The sequence below is a fragment of the Pholcus phalangioides genome, unplaced genomic scaffold (assembly GCF_987345545.1).
Source record: "Pholcus phalangioides strain wild (caught in Gottingen) unplaced genomic scaffold, Ppha-v1.0 ptg000008l_1, whole genome shotgun sequence".
In the NCBI taxonomy this organism is placed as follows: domain Eukaryota; kingdom Metazoa; phylum Arthropoda; class Arachnida; order Araneae; family Pholcidae; genus Pholcus; species Pholcus phalangioides.
Genome location: NW_028301601.1, coordinates 42,267,178 through 42,291,120, shown reverse-complemented (window position 1 = coordinate 42,291,120; position 23,943 = coordinate 42,267,178). Strand labels below are relative to the sequence as shown.

Genomic DNA, 23,943 nt, shown 5'->3' with positions numbered 1-23,943 from the left:
CTCCAGCCTTACGGGTCTCCACGCACGGCAAACACGCAGGTAGACAGCGTCCCAGACAGTGCATACGCTAGAAGCAACGCCCCGTCTGGGAGGACCCCTCCCCGCTTAAGTGGGGTCCACAATGAGGGGTTGGACACAAGACACAAACATGTACAGGACAAAACAAGACGCTAGACATGTACTGCAAGATGTGTAGAAAAAAACATGTAATCTGGGCTATTGAAAGTGAAGGATATGAGCACAAATAAGCGATGACAATGACGTGTGATAGATTTAGCATTACCCAGGGTGCACCCGAGGAGGTTTATCACATTACACCCCAATTACCTTTCATTAATCTTAAATTATTTCTTTTATTAATGTTAAAATCATTTCTTTTATTAATGCTAAAACTATTTCTTTTATTATGCTGGAATTATTTCTTCGCCCTTTTAAACTAGGTAAGGGGACCGAGCTTCTTCAAGCTCCGGCACAAACTCCCCAAATCGAGGAAATTTTGATGCAACATGAAACAGGGCCTGGTCTGCTCACAATTTAGGTAAAAGTACAAGGTGTTATTATGACTTCACTAGTAGACTCTGGAGCATCTAAGCGATGCTCTAATTTGTGATAGTGAAATTCTAAATAATGTTGAAACTATGGACTGTAATTTAAGAATAAGAACTGTTGCAGGTCAGTCAGTGCAAGTGTCAAGAAGGGTTGTACTACAAGTGTACATTGGGAGCAGACCATACTCTGTATCATTATATGTAACACAATTGCCCTTATCACCAAATCTAGCAGATACATTAGTGAAAGAGAATCATTGTATAATAGACTATGTGAACCAGTCTCTCCGGATCATTGGTGAGATATGTCACTGAGGGTGGTATTCACCGACATGGTTTAAACTATAGTCACAATTTTTTTTATGAGAGATCGACATGGATTGGTTAACATCAGGTTTTCTAACCAATCTATATTGATCTCTTATCCAAAAATTGTGACTACAGTTTAAACCATATTGGTGAATACGGCCCTGAGTCGGCTCGAGTTCTGATAGAGGTAACCATGTTGTAAATCATGCATGTAGACATAAAAAATTCGTATGGGTACGTGAATAGAAAAGCGGATACCCACCCCTTTTCCCAACTAATGGTCTATGTCAAATTGAAAGAAAAGCTAAACACACACTTGTTCATGGCAGAGGCAGCTAACGCTGACCAAAAGGTTTATTTTGTGACCAAGCTGTGTACAAGTCCACCCAAGAGTCATTTCCTGTTGTCATTTTGAATCCTACGGATCAAGTCTTGAATCTCAATAAGCTCACCAAGCTTGTAACATGTTTACCATTAGTGTCAAGTAATAACTTTCCTGAAGTGTTTCACGTCGGGGCTGAACAACAGTAGGGTGAATGTGGAGAGACAGACTTGACTTGGGGTCACAGGAATTTGATCTTTCACATTTAGATATGATAATCGACATAAGTTGTGTAATTTCTTGGAGTATAATAATCGAGTATTTGATAAATCAGTGACTGACCTCCCAGGCTGTGACACCATACTGCACAAGATACCCTTGACTGATCACCTACCTGTGAAGAGGAGACCTTATAGGGTTCCCTATAATTGGAGAGATGAGATGAACAGCCAAATTGACACCCTTTTAGAGGCTTACCTACTAACCGAAACGGCGACCCAGTCCATATTCCGAAGAATTTCTAACCGATAGGTCATCGCCGGGGTAAAAAAGAGTATGATAGGGGCAGGAAGAGTCAAGAAGGTGTGAAAAATCAAAGCACACATTCTAGTTCGTTGCATTCCGAGTATCATACGATACACAATTTTTACATGAAAATAGGTGAGAAAAAAAAATCCAGTCACAAATTATATGTCAAACGCAAACGGTTAGGGGAGGCGTTACGCACTTCCTAGTCCATGAGTAATTATAGAGGAAAAAAGAGTGTGACTACTGCGGTCGCAAGATGCATAGATACATAGTTACAAGGGAGTATACAAAGCATATACGGGGTGATTATAAAAAGACTATCCCGACATATGGGCCCCTAACTATCATACCATTCACAGAAACTGAATGAAATTTTGGCATAAGGTATTTTGAGGTATGCGCTCAAGAATGATATGGAAAACAACAGTGTCACTCTAACAGTTACGGTTACAGTGAGAAAATTTCGAAAATATCAAATGGCAACACCAAGTTTTTTGTATTGGAATGCGATCTCCATACTGAAAAACACTAAATAGCGTTGGAATGGCACCTGTAGCACGAAAATCCCCGGAACTAGGCAAGGAAAAAGTAAAAAGGACTTTTTACTTTTTTACGTGCACCAGAGCATTAATGTTCGTTTCATTCGTCACACCGTTTCTTCGGCTGAGATCCCAGCCTGATCAGTCCTCCACAAGGTCATGTGGAAAATTTGTGAAACACAATAAAATGCTTTATTTCATGCTGCTTCTCTGTCCTTATTGGTTGTCCTCACTTTTAGCCTATCTACCGCCTTTAATTTTCATGCTACAGTTGCCGTTCGAACGCTATTTAGGGTTTTTCACAATGGAGATCACATTCCAATACAAAAAACTTGATGTTGCCACTTGATATTTTCGAAATTTTATCACTGTAACCGTACCTGCTAGAGTGACACTGTTGTTTTCCATATCATTCTTGAGCGCATACCTCAAAATACCTTATGCCAAAATTTCATTCAGTTTCTGTGAATGGTATGATAGTTAGGGGCCCATATGTCGGGATAGTTTTTTTATAATCACCCTGTATATGCACGTAAAGTTCCAAAACTACACAAAGTAAGAAAAGTGAGAAACAAGTTTCAGTTAACAATGTGAATGCATCGAGAATATTCTGAGGGAGTTTTGGATAAAAATACAATATATCTTTGAATATGATAGGACCAAAGTATCAAAAAAAAAAAAAAAAAAATCTACATTGAGAAAAGATGCAATTGTGTATCTGCGGAAGGGAAACAAAATGAGTGACTAGGAGATGTGTGAATACATATGCCAGTCTGTTGTTTTCCAAATATCATAGAATACACAATTTTTACATAAAAATAGTTGGAACGACAATCCAGTTACAAATTGTGCGAAATAAAAAATGATAGAGGGGCTATGAGAGATTAGTTTTAAATCATTATATATATTGGGAAATATGGAAATTCAGAGGCATTTCATTTTAGCCTGTGCCCCTCTGGACCATTCCGTCACCCCCTCAGAAGGTATGGGTTGACGAGGGGAAAAAAATTAAAGAAGGGGCGCGATGGAACAAAAAAGTTTTGGAAACTATTAGAACTGTGATAGAGAAATCTAAACTGTGAAATGGCCAATGTTTGAAGTATGGCGATATGGTTGGTCACTTCTCTAGGGCGTCGGAAGTGTTTCAAACATGTGGGTTCTTAACTTGATTTTCACTTAGGAAATCTTTCGAAATCGAAATCAACAGATTCAACAGACGAAAATCACAGATTCAACTCAACAGACAAATCACACAGGGCCCCAGACACCGAAGGGGACGGTCATGTTTTTCTGAGCTCCGCACACCGACGGACTCTTCTTTTTTCAGGTGCCGATCCCGAACTCCTGAGCCGCTACCGACATGGCAAGGTCGAAGAAAGCTCCCGCAAAAAGATCCCGAGCCCCGGAAAAGACGCCACCCAAAGAAGGCTTCTGCTTTTTACATCAACGCTTTTGACTGGGACTTGTTAACTGCAAACACCGAAGCGGTAACACAGAGCGTCGAAGCTGGCTACATCTCTCATCAAGAAGCACTTTGTCAAGACAAAAATTCAACGTCAACATTCTTGGATACCATCTCAGCAGACCTGAAACTCCAGGATATCACAACGGATGCCTGCCCTCATGGTCAAGCTCTGATCACCATCTTCAAGAATCATGCTGACGGAAAGAAAGCACCTCTCGGCTTGGCACGAACCCTCCTAAACCTAAAGGACTCATGGTGTTCCTTAATTCCGGAGAAAACGTCCACATCGCCCGCAGAGGAAAAATGACTACCCTCTCCCTTCTTCTCTTTCCAGGTCTCACAATTTGGAAAAATTACTTTCCGAGGAATTAGCAGCATCAATCTCTCCTGTCTTAACGACAGAGGTAATCCTTGACCAAAATCGACCAATGGAAATCATGGATTCCATTCCGGTGGCCACGAGCCAGAGAGTTGAGATCCATAATGCATCGGGAATCACAGAAGAAATCCCAACAACATCGGGAAATTCGTCCCCAACTACCATTGGACAAGACACTCTAGCTGACCAACCAGAAGCCTCAATGGGAAATTGAACTCTTTTTTTCTTTTCTTTTTTTTTAATTGGACAAAACAGAACACGTTACAAAATACATAAGAAAGACAGATGACAAAACAAAATACATAATAAATAAACAAAAATGGACAAATGGGCATACATATACACCCACTCTGTGACCCTCAAAGGACTACTTGTCCTTCCAGAAGGTCGAATAATTTGTAATACTATATTTCTATTTTTCAAGCAACCTTCATTATTGTTCTATTATCATAAACAAAAAAAAAACATTAATAATTTATGATCGTGTGCACGCACAAAAATTGGATTTTTATAACATCACAAAAATGTGTTGAAAATATTTAAAATTAAAACAAAAAATACATCTAGTTCATAGTATTATCTCTTCAAATTTTGATTAGTGTTCATGAAAAATTGTTGAAAATATAGATATTTATGTAGATATCTCTATGCACAAAAATTAAACACATGTATTGTAAAAGTTAGTAAATATTTCTATTGTATTAGCGTTTCAAACACAATGCTCTTTGCAAAATCAAAAATATTATAATTCAATCTTTTATTAGTATAGTTAGCAGTTTGGTATTTATTTAATACCTTTGGAGCAGTGTAACTAAAACTTTTTTTGAATAGAGTTTTATTTGTTTTTGGCACTTGATATTCCATACTTAATCTACTTGAAGATCTGTTTCGATTCTTTATTAACCATTCTTCATTTGCTATAACAAATTTTATTATTCTGTATATATAGTTTTGTCTTATGGATAATGCATGGCACTCAGTTTTGTTTTGGTTAGTGGGATTAGTTTTTATTGTGAATCTGATTTTATTATATATATTATCTAATTTATTTATGTTAGTATAATATACACCTCCCCAGGCACAGATTCCATACGTTACAATTGAATATATCCATGCGTAAAATATATCTTTAAAATTTTTTTCATCTATTGCATTTTTAAGTCTATATAATACTGCTGCAAAAGTTCGAATTCTTTTAGTTATTTTTCCACAATGCAAATTTCATTTTAGGTCGTCCTGTATTATTATGCCCAGATAATTGTAGTCGAAAACTCTGTTTATTTCTTGGCAGTTACAGTATGATATACTATGACTAGGGGAATGGTTATGAATTTTTATATGTATAATGTATATTATTAAAATTATTTATGTTTTTTGTCTTTAAGCAAAAATATTTAGTTTTTTGAATATTTATCTGCAGTTTGTTTTTACTTAGCCAACTATTTATTTTGAAAATATCTCCTTCTACTTTTTTTAATAAATTTTCCATTTCCATCTCTTCTACATACAGTACTGTATCATCGGCAAAAGATATTAAGTTTCCATTTAGTTCTAGTTTAAAAAATTCGTTTATATATATGAGGAAAAGTAAAGGTCCCAGAACTGATCCCTGAGGTACGCCTTTTTTACTTCCAAGAATGTACTAATTTTTTCATTTATTTTAACTGCTTGTTGTCTATTGTAATAATATGTTTCAAACCATTTCAATATCAAAGGCTCGTTTAAGATCTAGGAATACGGTTATTGAGTATTTGTTTAAGTTATATCCATTGTTTAAACGATTACATAAATCAATTATAGCCATTTCTGTATTTTTTTTATTTTGGAATTGGTTGGTGGCAAAAATTTTTTGATGATTTAAGAAATTTAGAAGTTGTTTTTTTGTACATTTTTCCATAACTTTTGAAAAAACAGGTAGAATAGAGATTGGTCTGTAATTTATTAAGTCGGTTGCATCTCCTTTTTTGTAAATTGGGTGTACCAGGGAATATTTGAGTTCCGGATAAAAAAGTCCATTTGATATTGATGAATTTATGAGATTTCTTACTACGTCTAAATGGTATGTTGAAATAATTTTAATCATTTTAGGGGTAATTTTATCGTGTATCCACTTGATTTGTTTTCTTTTATTTCTTTAATTACATCCTTTATTATTGCATCAGTGGTTTCAAAATAAAACATAGAATTACTTGCATTATTATTATTTGTTTGTGCTGTGCAAAAATAATGTTCATTTTCTTCTACCTCCTCCAAATTTCTGTTTATGAAATCGACATTGAATCTTTCAGCCATATCTGAAACACATTGTAATTCTGGTAATATGTTGTTCTTTATATTTTTGTTCAAAATGTTTTCATTTATACATTTCCATTGCAGCCTTTTATTATTTTCACAAGTGTTGAAATTGTTCTTAATGTATTTCAGTTTTGTGGTTTTTATGAGTTTTTTTAATTCTTTGTCGTAGTTCTTGTATTCTATTTCAAAGGATACTGTATTTGGATATTTTTTGTATTTTTTATACAACTTTTCTTTGTAGTTTATTCTATCTATAATTTCCTTGGTGATCCATTTTTTCTTGGATTTTTTTGGATGTTTTTTAACCGTTTTAGACCATAAGTTCGAGTTTAATGTTATCACATCCATGAACCGTTTGTATTTATTTTGAGTATTACTCTCTTCAATAATAGTCGTTAAATTCAAATTTGAAATGAATTTTTCAAATTTTTCATAGTTTATTATCGTTATTTGTTCATTTGTTCTGTTGATTTTTATATTCCTTTCCAAAAAATTGATGTAACCTATAATTGGGTAATGGTCAGTGACTTGTGTTTTGTAAACAGTGAATTCTTGTGTGGTTGTTTGTTTGGTTCTATAAAAAGCATAGTCAATACATGTTTTAGTTCCATTTCCTTCTCTAGTTACGTTTTTATGTAATGGATGAAATCCATTTAACGCCATTATATCAAGATATTTTGATGTTTCTATGTCTTCTCCATAAAGATTAATATTTATGTCTCCCACTATTAATGTATTACTTTTCGAATTTAACATGTAAAACTCCAATTCATCATTAAATTGTGATATGGTATAACAATGTGATCTGTAGATTTGTAATATTTCTAGTTCATAATCAGGAAGAAATATGCAAAGTTCTTCTGCTGTTTGGAATTTATAGCTTTTTTTTTGTATTGATCTAATTGACTTGTTTATATACATAATAACTCCTCCTGACCTATTAAAGGTTCTACAGTTTGCGTAACTGTAATAGTCATTTATATTATCTGAAATATAATAATTAAACAATTCGTCTGTTTCTATCCATATTTCATTTAGACAAATAATATCTATTGATACATTCAAAGACTTACAGCATTCAAAAATGCTGTAAAGTTGTCAAAATTTGCTCTTAAGCTTTGTATATTAAGTATTAAAAATGTTAGTGTTTTATTTGTGTTAGCGGGTCTTTTGAAAAAATTTTGAACCTCTTCAATATCCTCCAATGGTTTTTGGTTTAGTGTAGATATTTGATCAATATCAGTTTCCATTTATGTTTGTGTCTTGTTTGTGTAATTGTTCTTGTTCTGTTATTCGCAATATTTTTGACTTTTCATCTTTTCGGAGGAAAATTTTACCTTCTTTAACCCATGCAAATTTGTAGTCGTTTGCATTTTTAAGTTGTCTTACCATAAAAAAAGCTTCTTTTTTTCTATTGTTAAATGTTCATTGACATAAATTCTGTTGTCTTTAAAATTAGTATTGATTTGGTCAGCTGTTAACGTGTTCTGTCCTCTCGCTTGCTGGATCCAGATGGTTTTTGATCTTTCACTTTGAAATCTTACAATAATCGACCTAGGTTTCTTGTTGTTCTGCGTTGGAACTCGGTGTGCACTTTCTATTACAGTTTCTTGTTGAATATCCAAGGTTATTTTCACTTTTTGAAGTATTTCATCAACATTTTCATTCTCAATTTCAGGAATTCCATTGATCTCTACGTTGTTTTTTCTGCTTCTCGTTTCAATATCATTCATTCGTTGTTTCAGTTCTTTAAGTTCAGTCTTCAAATTTTTGTTCTCTAATTTCATTTCCTCGTTTTCCTCTGATAGATGCACTACTATTTCTTTCACGTTCTCTAATTTTTTACCAATGCCATCCATACGCCCTGAATTGAATTCGATTGCCTTTATCACATTTTGTATCTCGTTCTCCAGATGTGTTTGTCTCTCGATAATTTCCTGTGTTGCTTGCTTGATGGTATTTCTCATTTCTTGTTTCAGCTCTCTTATCATATTGTCAAACTCTTTTCGTATCTAGCGATGGAAAATGGTTCAACACAGATAGCCATAGAAGAGTTGATCAACTTTGCCCAAGAATATTATAATACAGATAGCCAGCTTTCTAAAATCTGCCACGGCCAGTACACAGCAAGGCTCAGAGGCAAGAAATTTCTTTTCACTCTTCTCTAGATTTCAAATCAGCAGAAAAATGGCTACGCGAAATGCTCAACTTCTCTCGGAGCCCAAAGAAAAGAGATCGGACTTTTTCTCAGTTCTTCTGAGGGGACTAGAGAACAGCACCTCGATCCCGGACATTCAGCTTACCCTGGAAAATCTGGGCTTCAACATAAAAAAATTCGAGGTTTTTAGAAAAAACACAACTTCGGTATTCTTCACCATCTTGAAATTTCTGTCGAGAAATTCGTCAAAAATTCCTCCATGCATTTCAATGCCGTCAATGTCTTCTTTTCTCGCACTTTGCTAAATCCTGCGTCAACGACTATAGATGCATAAAATGTACGGACATTCACGAGCCCAGAAGATGCAGCAAAGTGCGGGGAAAGGACCCTCCGACCTGCGTTCTTGGCCTTCTGACAGGGCCGTAGCTAGGATTTTTGCCACCCGGAGCAAACATGATTCAGCTGCCCGGGGCAAACAGCATTTTGCCGCCCCCGTGCCTCAAAGTACTGGAAGTGCTCGAGCGTCCTCCGCCACTGTGTATTTATGACTTTGCTGCAAATTTGCTCAGTACAAATTTCGTCACCCTTCTTCCGTTCCACTCTCATATTCTTGAATACGTATTACTGAAATATATGCCGCCCATCCGAACCTTCCGCTATGTAGATGTAGTATTGAGAAAAAAATATTAAAAAATAAAAAACTTTTTTTACGAGCCGCGGTAAGTCATCTCTCTGGCCTATAGTATTTAAGAAAATAATCACTTGGGCTGTTTTCCCTCTTCATTTTGCACCTATTAATTTGCTTTTAAAGTGGTATGTGTACGAAAATTTGACAAAAAACACAGTTTCGAATTGAATTTGAAATCTAAAATTATGTCTGTGTTCGAGTTTTTGTTCTACCTCGAATGGAAATATTTCTACAATATTTTAATATAAACAGCTGAAAGGCATTATATATGCTAATGTTTTGCATATATAATGTTTTTCGCAAAAAAAGTCGGATTTTTGCAAACACCGCTTGTTTGAGTGTCTTTAAACATTGTCTCTCTCTCTCAGCACTGAGGTGTCACATGCTTTGGAATATTTTTTTTTAAATTAAAATGGTGAGAAGAAATTTTGTGGCACAAGATATGGGTAAATTTTGGTTATTTTTGTAAAAGGTTCCATGTTGTTGAAATTAATATTCGAAAACAAATAACAATTAAAATTGTCAAAGCTCTCGTTCAATTGTATAAATATATACACAGAATTTGATTGGATTGGATTTTAAATTTATTGGCGTAAGGACCAATTTGGTTAAACTGCGCCAAAACAAATGATATAAAAATAAGAAAAATTGTCCTTTTGTCATGTCAAAAAACTTAAACTGTGCATGATAAAAAGCAACGTGAAACGTAAAACAATAACATGAATTGTAAAAACTATAATTTGTCGTATAAACCAATATCCTTGATGAATTTAAAAATACGAGATGCATCGCAATGGCCAGATAAAATGTCATGAAGTGAGAGATGATCCTGACCAAAAGAGGTCGTAAAATGATGACGATGATGTGAACAAGTAAAAGCGTGAGCAATGGTCAATGGACTTTGACAGTGTGGGCACTCTGGTTGACTCTCTCGTAATAATAGATATGATTGTGTCAGGCGACTGTGTCCTATGCGTAACCGGGCAAGCAGAACTTCCTCCTTTCGGTTAGTTCTGCAGCTTGAACGCCAATGACCAAGCGTGGGCTTATTGTGGACAGAATTTGAGAAAAAAAATTGAGTTCCTGAAGTGAAAAGAAAATTTTAAATGTTTTTTAAAAATGGGGATGTTTCTCATAGGAAAGCATGGGAAGCCACGGTTTGTTTGGGCTTACTTGGTCCCTTTAATAGAGCGATCACTGGCTTCATCTGGCAACCCTACATTCCTCATACTTTCTTAACGGACGCGCTGGTCACGCCACCTCCTGTTATTCTTTCGTCCATGGTTGTGAATAGCTTACCCGTCCACGTTGTTCAATCTGAATAGTTTGGCCGAAGAAATAAAAGGTATTTTCTGATACTTTCCTAACCAAGCCCCTAAGATTAAAAAAAACAAAAAAAAACAATAACTGAACCATTATGTTCACGGGAAGATTCTTGAGAAAAAATAAAATAGTATATAATGCAGGAGTCTTCAACTTTTTTTCATACACGGCGGGAAAAATTTAAACTTCCCATGAAACAAGCGGGCCACCGACTTATGTAATTTTGTGCCATCTTAACCCCTTGCACTCGAGGCCTTTTTCGCTCGGGCGAACCACCAGCAACTCGAGACGATTTTCCGCATATTTGTTGAATTTCTTACAGTGGACTTAAAATGATTTCACACACAAAATTTAACGTTTAAAACTTTTATATTTTAACATTTCATATATCTTTATACTTCAAATAAATAAATAAAAAATACAAGATATACAGAAGACTGGATGTTGTGAAGATATTTAGTATTTGAGATGTTAATTTTTTTTTTTTTTTTAAGGAAGGAAAAAACTCATCTCTGCCTCTACCGGGAGTCGAACCCGGGTCCCTCGATTGCCGGACGAGTGCTCTGACCACTAAGACCACTCGTCCGGCAATCGAGGGACCCGGGTTCGACTCCCGGTAGAGGCAGAGACGAGTTTTTTCCTTCCTTAAAAAAAAAAAATTAACATCTCAAATACTAAATATCTTCACAACATCCAGTCTTCTGTATATCTTGTATTAACAAGTGGAGAGCGACATTCATGTCATAAATAAAAAATAACTTAACGAAATCAAATGGTTCTTTCATGTCTGAAGATACTTGCGGTCCTGGGGCTCTTTTGCCGGATACAAACCGCTTTCTTTGCGGTATTTCGTCGTGCGATTCTGTGCACGTTATCCATTCTGAATTTTCTGTCTCTCTGCGGAATCACTGTCGCTTTCACATTCACTATGTATTACCCTGATTTTTCGCCTTCTTACACCTCTTACTTCATCACTATCTTCATCACTGCTTTCTGTCGTCAAGTAGTCTATGCATAGACGTAATTTCGTTCTCCATCAACGAAAAGTCGAAATCATCTTCACTTAAACTGATTCCTTCATTGTAATCCATGCGTATTGGGCTCCGTAACTTTGAAAATAATATTCCTATTGCCACGACTGTCGAGTTCGAACTAACATGCATGTATCGTTGAATACACTGATGAAGCGATATTGCCCAAACCAAAGCTAAATAAACATCGTTGCCGCTCGAGTTACCGCATCAAATCAAGTGGTGATCGAGAGTCCCCTCTCGAGTGCAAAGGGTTAATAGAAAGGGTCAATGGGGCCCCAAGTTAAACAGGGAGAAAAATAATTGAAGACATTTATTTTTTACTCTGGAATTATTATCATTATTTTTCAATTTTGATTAGTTATGAAATATCTTTTTAACTAATCCTGAACAAGTTGTTGATTAATTACTGATTAAATTAAATAATTCTGAGATTAATTTCACTCTAAAATCACTTAATAATGATAAATTAAATTCTAAATTTTAATTCTAACTTATAATGATATTGCCGTTATTTATTTCGGTAATTCTGAAATTATTTTCCTTCTCACTACATTATACGTATCTTGAAATCATTTCTTTCAGTAATTATGCAATAATTGATTGTGAAATAATTTCTATTAGAAATTACGAAAATATTTCGCTCATTGATTTATGAGTTTTTTTTCACTTATTCGAAAATTATTAACTTCAAAAATTCAAAAATTATTTCTCTCTTTTTCATTTATTCTAGAATTATTTCTTTCATAAATTCCGAAATTACATGTAATTACCGAAATTACATGTAATTACCGAAATTACATCTAATGTAATTACATGTTATGAAAGAAAAAAGAAAAATGCTGCAGTATTTCTTTCTTCTTTCATAAATTCTGGAATTATTTCTTTCATTGATTCTGGAATTATATCTCATTAATTCCGGAATTATATCTCATTAATTCCGGAATTATATATCATTAATTCTGGAATTATCTTTCATTAATTTTGGAATTATTTACCAAGATTTCACGAAAAAGTTGTAAAAAATCAAATTTTAGCATTTATTCGTCAAAATTGGCAAATTTCGCATTTATCGCGGTCACTTCGTAAATACGAAATGCTACACGTACTTACTACAGCAATAGCGCTAATTTACGTCGTCCGCAGTGCGTGATCCTACTCCAGCGCATGCGTTTCGCGACGCTGCTTACGTCAGATATGGTGAGCGAACCCACGAAAGTATTCAGCGATCAACTAACATCCACCTTTCGTCTCCTCTGGATTCAGAACCTGCATGCGTTTTTCGCGATTTTCACCCTCTCAACGTGGTTTGCGACACCATGTTCCATTGCAATTTTTGTTCCTCTTGATGCCTACCAACAACCCTTTCAGTTTGTCGGTTCATTAACAGAACATATATATCACCATTCATCTGAAAATGCAATCTATTTCACTTCAATTTCAAATTTAGTGAAATCCATTGCATCAAAAAAAGCGCATTATAGGCCTGTATCCACTTATAACGGAAGTGATGTGGGCCCCACATGTGATTTAATCTTCATGAACCATCATTTTATATGGAAAAATAAATTGATCCACTGCACTGGCTCCGTTAAATGAAATTTTACATCATACATGTGTAAATGTACGCTCATCGTAGTAATCCTGTTTCTTGGATTTTTATTAATTCTGGGCTATTTTTTGTTCTTTTTTGTTGTCGAGGAAGGGGATTTACTTTCTCATTATTGAGTCAATTTACTGTACCTATGAATATAGTATGTGACGATTTTATGTTGCAGGTGTGATTTACCACAGAGAGTGAAAGGAGAGCTCATCACGGAAACCCCAGAAGAAACATTTTCTTGCGACATGCGTCAAAGCCAGCCTTTGGAAGATGCTCATGGCAACAGGGCTGTGCGAGCTGCTTCTCTCGCTCTGGGTTGCGTATTGCTAGCAGTGCTGTCCATACTTATCGTCTCTGTTCTGAAGTGGAGAAGAATACGCGACTGGTGGCAAAAAAGTGCAAGAGGGCCTGGATCCGTGTACTACGTTCGGGCTCGAGCCAACCCGATCGACTCGTGAGAACAGGATTCGTTGTAGCTACAATATTTTCATGGTCCCCACATCCTGGAGCAGAAGCTCTAGGCTGGGATCTCTATCGGGCCCCCAACTCAGACTTTTCACGGACACTTCTATAGTGAATTTATTTCATGAAAAAACAAAAAAGATGGTAATTGTCACGGAGCTTTAGGGCTGGAGCCCTGTCAGCCCTACCCTTGAGGGGCCATGAATATTTTTTCCATTTTTTTCAAACAATGTTTGCATGGAGAGACGTGAGTTGATGGGGGGAGGTAAAGAACGATGCTAGAACGAAATCTAACACACATGTTTTTAAATTTAGTAAATGGATATTTTTTAAATTTCGTAAATGGATATTATTAAATTTTTATTAAAATCCAGACAAAGAATTAAAATTTCCAAATTCAGCCATACAAAATCAGTACACTCTATTTTATAAATAACAATCGCTAAATTGTGCAGTGGAAAACCAAAAGGTTTGGTGATAGAGAGATTCGCACAACTTCATTATAGCACAAGTGAAATTTGGAGACATTTACCTACAAACACCAAGCCCTTTCTTGTTTTTTTTTCTATATCCCCTATTTTCCTTTATTCCCTTCCTCAAGTGGATACGAGGTGTATGGGGGCTGTATTCACATCATACTGTAGAAGTACGACATTCATTTCAAACATTAGACATTCTACTACACTGAAATATCGAATGTTTTTGCAATATATCCCTGAAATATATTTTTTACGTTAAGGATTACGGGAAAAGTGATAATATATGCATAATCACCTATCGGCTTGATAAATTTTAATGTGTTTATTACTTTCACCGGCGATTATACATAACTCCTGATTGAAGTCGATAAATTTGATAAATATTAAAAAAATATCTCCATCGTTCTCTTTCATTTAATCAACTTATTAGTTTGCGATACGTACACGAGACATGTATTTTGCCATAGAAATTGTATCAAATGAAAATGAGTATTAGAAACATTTTCTTCACACACATAAACATGCGCAAATAAAACCGACGTTACCGATCGAGTGCATCAATGAATGGTCACGTGAATGGCCAATTCAAGTAATTCGTTGATGATTTATTATAGTTGCTAGGGCTGGTCCGATTAATCGGATCGGTTAATCGATCAACTGTTAACCGCAATTAAAAATTTTAGATTAAAATTTGTATGAAAAGTTTATAATTTAACTTGATTTATTTAACGAAATCGATTGAATAACAAATTATGTGACTATTTAAGTAATATTTTGGATGAGTGCATATTTAAAAATATTGGAAACAATATTTTGATCAAACTTTTCGCCTTACGGTCGATTCAACAAGAACGAATCGATTTCAGTCTGAAATCGGAATTTTATTGATAAGTTCTAGATGACAAAAAATTTATTGGTTCACTATGAACCGTCTTTCGTATTCTTGGAAGCTCTCCTCCTCCTAAGTACCATTTGGGAGGATTTTCTAGGAAACCAGGCAACAGTACGATCGAAAGTAGTTTCGAAATCAGTGACTTACCTAAAATAACAAGATCCAGGAACGACAAGAAATTCCAGGTTTTACAAAATCTGTTCAACAGATTTAATTGCTTCAGTGGACGACCTTAATTTCTTTTCTATTCCTATATTTGTTCACATCTAGCAAATTGAAGCGTGAAATGAATGAAGTATATTTTTTCTAGCATAAGGGTGCGAAGACGTTTCCGATTCAGAGACCGGGAGGGTGTACATAGAGCAACCAAATTTTCCGTTGCAACACTTTATACTGTATGCAGGGTGGTAACTATCGACCGCCAAATAATTACTCACGTGATTTCTTGGGAGAAACTTACATCAAAAAGTGCTTTTTCAGTTTTTTTTATTTGGTAAATAATTAATGAGTTACAACACTTTAAAAATTGATGACGTCACTTCATAATCGTGCCAAATTCACCGAACATACACCCAATCTATAACTTGGCGTTTAGTAATATTCTATTAAAGGGATCATTCAAGTATTACGTCCGCACCGATTGGGGGTTCCGATTTGATGACGAGGGGGGTTTGATGATGCTTACGTCATCAACCACCCTTTATGAAAAAATAAAATATTCTTAATGGCATCTTATACTCGGTGCGCCAAAAGCGAGAAAAATCTTTCGTTGTTTGTGGACACCTGAACTAACATTGTCTCTAATGATAAATCCCTTACAGAGCCACTTCAGCGATCTCTAAATGTTTCACGTACCCTTCAAGTGCTGCTCAGGAAATGTTTCCGAGCCAATTTAGTGCTCTGGAACTGTGCAACGCATCATTCAAATGATCCGTAATTATGCCACGGATTACTTACGCAATCTGGGAATGTTCCGCGGGTAACTTGAGTGATGTAGAACCGCTCTGGGGGGGGGGGCCGCTTAAGTGCTCTAAAATTGTGCCACATGTCACTCTAGGGATCTCTTAATGTTCCACGGATCATTTAAGTGTTCTGGAACTGTGCCGCGGGTTACTTAAGTGATCTTTGAATGTGCCACGGCCTACTTCAGTGATCTGAAAACGTTCCACGGGTCATTTAAGCGATCTGTATATCTGTGCCGCTTATTTCATTTTTACAAAATTGGGTTTGGGGGGCGAGCCACATCAGATAATCTTCAGGGCCATATTTGATCCTCGGGTCAAGGGTTTACCATATATGGCTTAAAGGGTGGGTCGCAATGAATTTCTTAAAGAGAAATTTTGAATTCTTACCCTTCAAATAGCATTGAAATTAACAGAAATCGATTATCTACTGTCTACTCTATAATATAAAATCACAAACTCGAAAATTGCCCGTTTCTATGCATTGGAAATTGACGTTTTTTTGTTATGGAAAGTCGGTGACGTTTTTTGAGTGACGGAAATCTGTTACGTTTCTCTGTTACGAGATTTTGGGACAAGTTTTCATTCAACTCCTGAACACATAGGGAACTGCTTGACCTGTAGGGACCAAGTTTTGTGCATGTACAGAGGTATATATACATCACCAGGTCTCCCAACACACAGGGTCCGGGTAGCGTACAGGGTCCATACCGTTCATATGATTTTTAACATGGGATGTGCCTCATTGGCTAAGATCACTATCACGTCACTAAATCGTCACACCCGATCGTGACGGGGCTAGAACCAGAACCTCCTAGAGATAGAAGGTCTCCGCACTTAGCTTGTGACGTCAGTAAGCAGTCCATTTTCCCTCAGAATATTCAGCGAAAAAAATTCCCTGCTCGTTCCAGTATCATCGTTGTGAGGAAAAGAAATGATCTCGGGTTCAGAACTGGCGATTTCTATGCCCCACATCCAATCAGGTATTTGTGAGCCAATCAGGAAGATTCTACTCCAAAATAAGAAGAAACGAAATAGGATGCTGTGTTTCAAAATGTGGCAAACTTGCTAGGTACTCTGAATGACGTTTATGGCAAATAGTGCAGAGACCTTCTATCTCTAGGAGGTGATGCTAGAACCCCTTTATACACGTATGAAGGCGTCTTAGACGGGGCTAACGAGAAAGAGAGGGCTATGGCACTCGGTGCAGAAACGATGATCACGTGGCCAACTGGGTCCTAACTTTCTTCCGTGTTCCTCAAGCGCACCCGTAGCATGGCTTTCTTGCAACACATCCTTTGCAATAACCAAGTTCTTCGAACATTTTTTGCGATCTTTCGCAGTATATAAATACGCATTCTGTTTGCAGTATATAGGATGTTATGCCCCAAACAGTTTATAAAAAAAACAATGATTTAACACTTAAACGAAATATTAAGCTTCTTCCACAAAATTCCTTCTACACAAATTTGAATGATGCATCTTCTTTCAAATTTGGATAGAATTATTTTCTTCTCACTAGATAATTACTGTATATACAAATCTCATCTCCCCCCCCCACATCCTGGAGCAAGGCCCCTAGGCTGAGATCCTTCACTGGCCTTTTTATAGTAAATTTATAGGATGAAAAAAGAAAAAAATATTGTCCTGGGTCCCCCTGTCAGCTCCACCCTTGTGAGGACTATGCAGATTTAATTAAATTTCATAACTACAGTCAGTTACATAGTTAACTTGTATGCTTTTACAGTTCAATGCTTCTGAACATCCTTTTCATTCACCTTTTTAGCAATAGTTAACACACATGACAATTATATACAATGAATGTAATTATTTTTCACGTGTTGCACAAAAACCTGCCGCAAAAGACATTACTTACTACAAATACTTAAAAAAAAATATATAAACACTGGAAGAATAAAAACTGCAACGAAAGTTTTCATTTTACCCTAAAAATTGGGATAACAAACCGTTTAAAATACACTGCACCGATTTACCTGCTTTCAACAGCTCACTAAACTTCGTAAACTCTCTAAAAATAAAGATATCTGTGAAAAAACCTGCAAGTAAATTACAAGATCTACAACGTATAATTCCATGTAATAAAATACGACTTTTCGCTAATTAAAAAAAATTGTAAGCTGCTTATTTTCAGTATGAAGAAATATTGAAATAGGAGAAAAAAATCACAGACATAGAAAAGTGTATAAAATTTTTATTTATTATTTAATGCATAATTCATTACAAAACTAGAGTTTTGTAAGAAAGAAGTACCACCAAAATATTGAAGCTACCAAATACTACAAATGTGCACAACAGCGTTGTAACATATTAGGGTAATAATGTACAGTACCCACAACTTTTAACCGAACGATGGCGATATCTTGGATTCTATTTATTGTAAAAGAAAAAGAAAGGTACCATTCTTCTTCGTTTAAGATCTTCCTTAAGTGTATTAAGTTCATTTTTTCTTAAGAGGGCATCTAGATGTTGAAACTAGATCCAACTTTTGAAAGTTCAATGGTAACCCCATTTTTTTCTTCCATATTTGGATTCAGTATCTCAAGAAATGCCGAAATACCAAATTCCATCAATTTTGAACGAACGGTTAGTGAAATATAAATTATTGAAAAATGAGTGTCGTAGTGTTAAACGGAAACATCTTGTTTTTGAGCATAATTGCTGAAATAATATTGGTATCTCATTAATTTTTATATTAAATGATAGATTCTAATGGGACAAATATAATTTTATTACTCATTTTGAATTTGGCTTTTTTTTAAGTATGAATTATTAAAACATGTTTTAAAAATTTATGAATAGAAGCATACACCAATTTTTACTTCATTCGAATCAGCATAGTCGAAAACTCAACAGAATCAATTTTCATTCCAATCTGACCTCTATTTCGCGGGATATGAGTGATTATATGAAAATGACCACTTTTAGGGACCATATACTAGATATAAATTAGAAACTCATTGAAAAATTTCTGATAATAAATTATGCGAAAATGTTTAAATATAAAGCTCATAACTTTACTGAAATGGGTAATGTTTTAAGTATACGGTGATACGATAAATAAGTCATCCATCCAGTTTTTTTTTCAAACATTTTTTTTTTCTTTTTATAAATTCGAGTAAACAAATAAACAACGAAATTTTGAAAATTTTCACTATTTCAGAAATTCGTTTCATTCCTTAGACAATATTGATGAGCTGAAATGGTAAACATAATAATGTGCAAAGAATTCACAAATTAATACCATAAAATTAGATTGATGTTAATATTTATGGAGATAATAATCAATAAATAACGGTTCTCCCAATAGCGTAAATCATCTTAGTGCGCGCCAAGTTTAGGGTAGTGGCTATTGGGGTGGAGTCGTCTCTGCTAAAACTACATCATTTCGTTTCATCCGTATTTTTTTAGCATTAAAAATTGAGGAATTGTAAAATGAAACAAAATTATAATATAAAATAGTGCAATGTTCAACGGAAAATTCTTATATTTTTTTTCTGAATTGATGAAATTGTCGTCACAAACAATTGCTTTATGACACATCGTTTGAAATAATTATAGCATAAATATTCGTTCAATCTCGGATATAAAGTCACTAAAATGAAGAGTAATAAAAAATAGTTTGTTTTTCTCCTCCATAAAATGGAAACTATTTATTTTTTAGCAGCACTAAATCCAAGCACTCGCGTAGCATATGCAGTATTTGTTGTTCGAAACTTGTTTGGTGTGTCTTTTTTTCCCCTGCAATCAACCTTGAGAAATTCAGTTTCTCAATGTTGAGAGCGTCCCCAAACACATTATTGAAATTAACGGCAACGGCCGAGGCATATTTTTTTTGTCCCACAAAATGACCAAATTTCCCGTTTTTCGGAGTTTTCCCAGAAGTTGGTCTCGAGATTTGAGAAACAAGTGCCCCTGGCTACCTACCCAGTTGCACACCCTGGCAACCTGTGTATAGCAGGAACAAGAGTCAACACCTTGGCAACAGGGTTTTCCAAAAAACAGCCGCCATTTCTCCAGAGGTCATAGCAGCCAATGACAGGTTACTGCAGGCTCGTTTTGTTGCTGGGCTTAGACCCGACATACAACGCCATGTGCTTAGCAGAGCCCCTCCAAATTTTGACCAAGCCGTAACTGACGCACTCACTGAGGAGGCAAACAACAAACTTTACATGAGCTCACTGCAGAGTAGAGAAGAGTCACAAGGAGACATCGTGTCTCAATTGAGCGACCCAGATAAGAGAGCTCACCATGCAAGTACATAATCTGAGCTCACAGCAAATTAACACGTATACACAGAGAAACAGCCGAACACACACACCACGATCACACATCACATGTTTTTTTGTGTGGCCGTATCGGACATGTACAGGCAGATTGTTGGAGAAAACGAGAGAGTACACAGGGCCATCGATCACACTCACGAGGTAGGAGAGTGCATTGTGCACACAACACTCAGGGAAACAATAGAGGAAACAGGCAAAATTTAAACGGGCAAGGGAGGCGCCAAAATTAAATAGTCGTGTTGGGCCAACTGTGCGATCTCCCCAAAATTCAAATTTTGGTCCTAAATTTTTTTTGCCAGCTGTAGAAGTCAACTCAAATGGCCATGATTTTCTTGCATTGATAGATTCAGGACAGGCCTTTTTTTAACATGTTAACTGGAGGGGATTTTGCCCCACTAGCCTTTCTATTTGCCCCACCAGTGAAGATAAAAAATGACCACTGGTGGGGCAAAGCCCTTTTCTTGTTTTCCTGAAGCAGCTTCAAACGAATATGAAGGGAATCAAAGAAAAAACTTGCACAAAAAGATTCCATCATTTGTGAGATGGATGTTTTATGGCTGGTCTTTTTTTTTCAAAAAGGAAAAGGAAAGTTCAACTGAAAAGATAAGTTTTCCAGGGACCGACTTCTCTGGAATGGGTCTTTTGCTCTCACAAAAAGACAGAACAGATGGAGGATGGCGAAGGCCAAGGATATGACCATTCATTGGTTTTTTTTTTGTTTTTTTTTGACGCTCATTAAAGTGAAACGATTTAGTTATATAACCCTGGGAGTAGAAAGGATCTAAAGTTACTGGGTTGTCATCAGATGCCCGGGTTAAAACATTCTATTTTAGAGCAATATAGATAGATAAAAATCAGTGTGGTAGCACAAGACCAGTCAAATTCGGACATTGGGTGGTCTCCAGATCTGAAGAGAGGGGGAATGAAGAAAATAAAATAAATACAGTGGAGAGAGAGAGAACCCCGTTTATACGACTTTCGAGACACCGAATCACGGCATAGTTTTTATTTAGCCGTAACTCTCCCAAATTCTCAGAAATTAATTTTTATTTAACTTTCGGATTATGCTTAAAAGTTATCTGAGTATGAAGAAAACAAAGAAAGGTCATGAGATTGCGATTTTTTGATAAATTTAATCCAATATGACTCTTTGCCTATTTAATCCCTCTTTCTCTCTTCAGGATTCTTACGATTATTTTACAAATGACCAAAAAAAGAAGAAAATTAAAAACAAATTTGTTAAATTTTCTGCGAACAATACTGTTTGTATATTTACAGATTTATTTTTATTATATACATATTTTTTTTGCAACCGTCTCCAAAAGTAACTCGGCATATTTAATTTCTTCACAAGCTTCATTCTTTCATACATCCAGATTTTTTGTCGAAATTTTAATTTCACGTTCAAGAGAAAGGGTGGGGGGGGGGGCTTTTCTTTCTTTAGAAATTAAGAACATATGATTCCACGTAGCCAGCTAGCATACAAGATACCACAACCAAAAGAAATTCTGCTGGAAATTAAAAAACGAACTGATATATTACACATGTTTCTCACGGTGAATTCCGGCTTGCTACGAATCATCTTTATTCTTAGAGAAACAAGATTCAGTAAGAGTCGCTGTTGACAGAATATGTCTCCGTGAATCGAACCTATCATGTCGACGGTCTTACTCTCTTCGATGAACGCTGCGCGTTGTTTTAGACCTTCGTTGGGAGTCGCTGACGTGGTATCCACAACATCCATTCTTCCGGCAGTGTCTTTATAAAATAGTTCTGTAGTCAGCTGACTGGTTTTACTTTCGTTACCGTGATTCAAAAGTTTTTCTATCATAGCCCTGTAGGGGTATGTGTTACTGGAAGACTATATGAGACGATCATTCAGAGAAACAACAACTTGGGAAAACAGGGATTGCAAGAACAGGTTCACAGGTGCAACTTTACTCTCTTTACTAAGAAAAGTCCCATCTCCTTTCACGACCTCAGCTTTCACGTGAATTAATGTTTGAGAGAGATCTAGATACTCGTCACCGCTTCCGCCAATGTTAAATTCCAGAGGGCCTCCATCGGAGACGTTTGAAAGCGGATAATAGGTGATCCATTTTCCACTTTCTATGGTGGTCTGCGTCCCGGGTAGAGCGAATAGATTGAGTTCGGATTTTGCCAAATGAGGTGAATCCTTCAAGAAAAAAGCCATCACGGATCAAAAATATCGTGTGTGTTTACGTTGGATCGTTTGGCTAAAATGATGCGTTTCATCTTCTTGCGTTTCCTTTTATGTCCCGCTCCAAACATGGACCGAGTCTTGGCCACTGCTTTACCCGTCAGTATCTTACCAGCTTCACCCATTCTTCTCTTCGCAGCGATTTTGACGTTTTCGCCTTTCATTACATCATCAACAATATCAGCACCAGAGCGTAAAATCTGTTTGCCTGCAGTTTTAGCTCCTGTTTTCAGGAAAGGCATGGCTACTCTAAAAAGACTTCCGAATATACTCCCTAGACCATAACCTCTCTGAATCGCCACGCCCGAATAATACGGCAGGCCTTGTCCGGCTTGTTGGACATAGTAGTCCTCAAACTGTTTAGTGCAACAATGGTAAGGAACCTTCATCTTTCGTATCTAATCCGTAAATCACAATCGATCGATAAGACCAGGGGGTCTATTACGCTCACGTCGTTATACAACGAGGTCGTTAGTGACGTCACGCCCTTAACGCAAATTCTCAACGAGCCTCATAACACAAATCTCAGCGACCATCGTCAAAAACTTGATTTTTTCTCAGCAACCCGCGGTATGTCGTTATCTATTTTACGAAAAACTCCCTGGTCCGAGAGTTGCGTTAGCTCTGAAAGAGATGGACCAATCGGATAATTTTCTCCGCTGCTGATAATCATCATCACTATCAACGAGTGCTGCAGCACGTGCGTTATTATTATTTTATTTATTTGTGCGCGTTTGTGTGTGTTGGTTGTCCGTAATTTTCTAAGTTACATTTTTTTTAAAATTCATCCGGATTCTTTTTATTTTCATCAAATATTTGAAAAAAAAGTAGGCTATGCACGCACCTGATACTGGCGCGGGGAAATTTTCTAAATTATTACGGTTATAAAATGATTTTCTATTTAAGTTCAATGATATGAATTTCCAAAGCGACTCAAAAATATCATCATATATTACCATGTTTTTAACACATTTATCTACCGTCTTGAAGTCAAAATCAAGGACAATAATCTTTTATTTACATCATTAATTAGAAAATTGGTTTCCTTGTTTCACACATGAAAATGAAGTGCCACCAAATTTACACTGTTGTTGGCATCTTTTTTATACTCCGATCAGAAAATGCACTCAAGGATTAGAAAAAATTTATTTGTTGATTAATAAAATTTACTTTGATTTTTTATAGTGCACTTAGTGCACAGAGTGTGTGTGTGTAATGGTCTTTACTGCGTTGCACTTCTGTGTACTGCACAGAAAGCAGCAATACTTAATTGATATTACAAAATATGAATGTTATGAAACGAATTAAGAATGGGAAAATCTGGAGACATTTAAATATATATTGACGTCGATTTTGAACGAGATGTAAAAAAAATATCGAGCGAATTTCAAAATGTCTTGAAAACATCGCAATAGAGAGATTTACCAGTTAAATA

General features: G+C 35.9%; 1 protein-coding gene across 1 annotated transcript in view; it reads left to right on the top strand.

Annotated features, from left to right (window-relative positions):
* Positions 1-23,695, top strand: part of LOC149084307 (uncharacterized) — a 50,396-nt gene extending 26,701 nt beyond the window's left edge. Inside the window, exon 3 of the mRNA XM_089234670.1 lies at positions 13,364-23,695. Within this exon, the coding sequence (XP_089090796.1) occupies positions 13,364-13,646 (283 nt within the window). The 3' untranslated portion in view covers positions 13,647-23,695. The remainder of the gene's footprint in view (positions 1-13,363) is intronic.
* Positions 23,696-23,943: the final 248 nt, after the last annotated feature.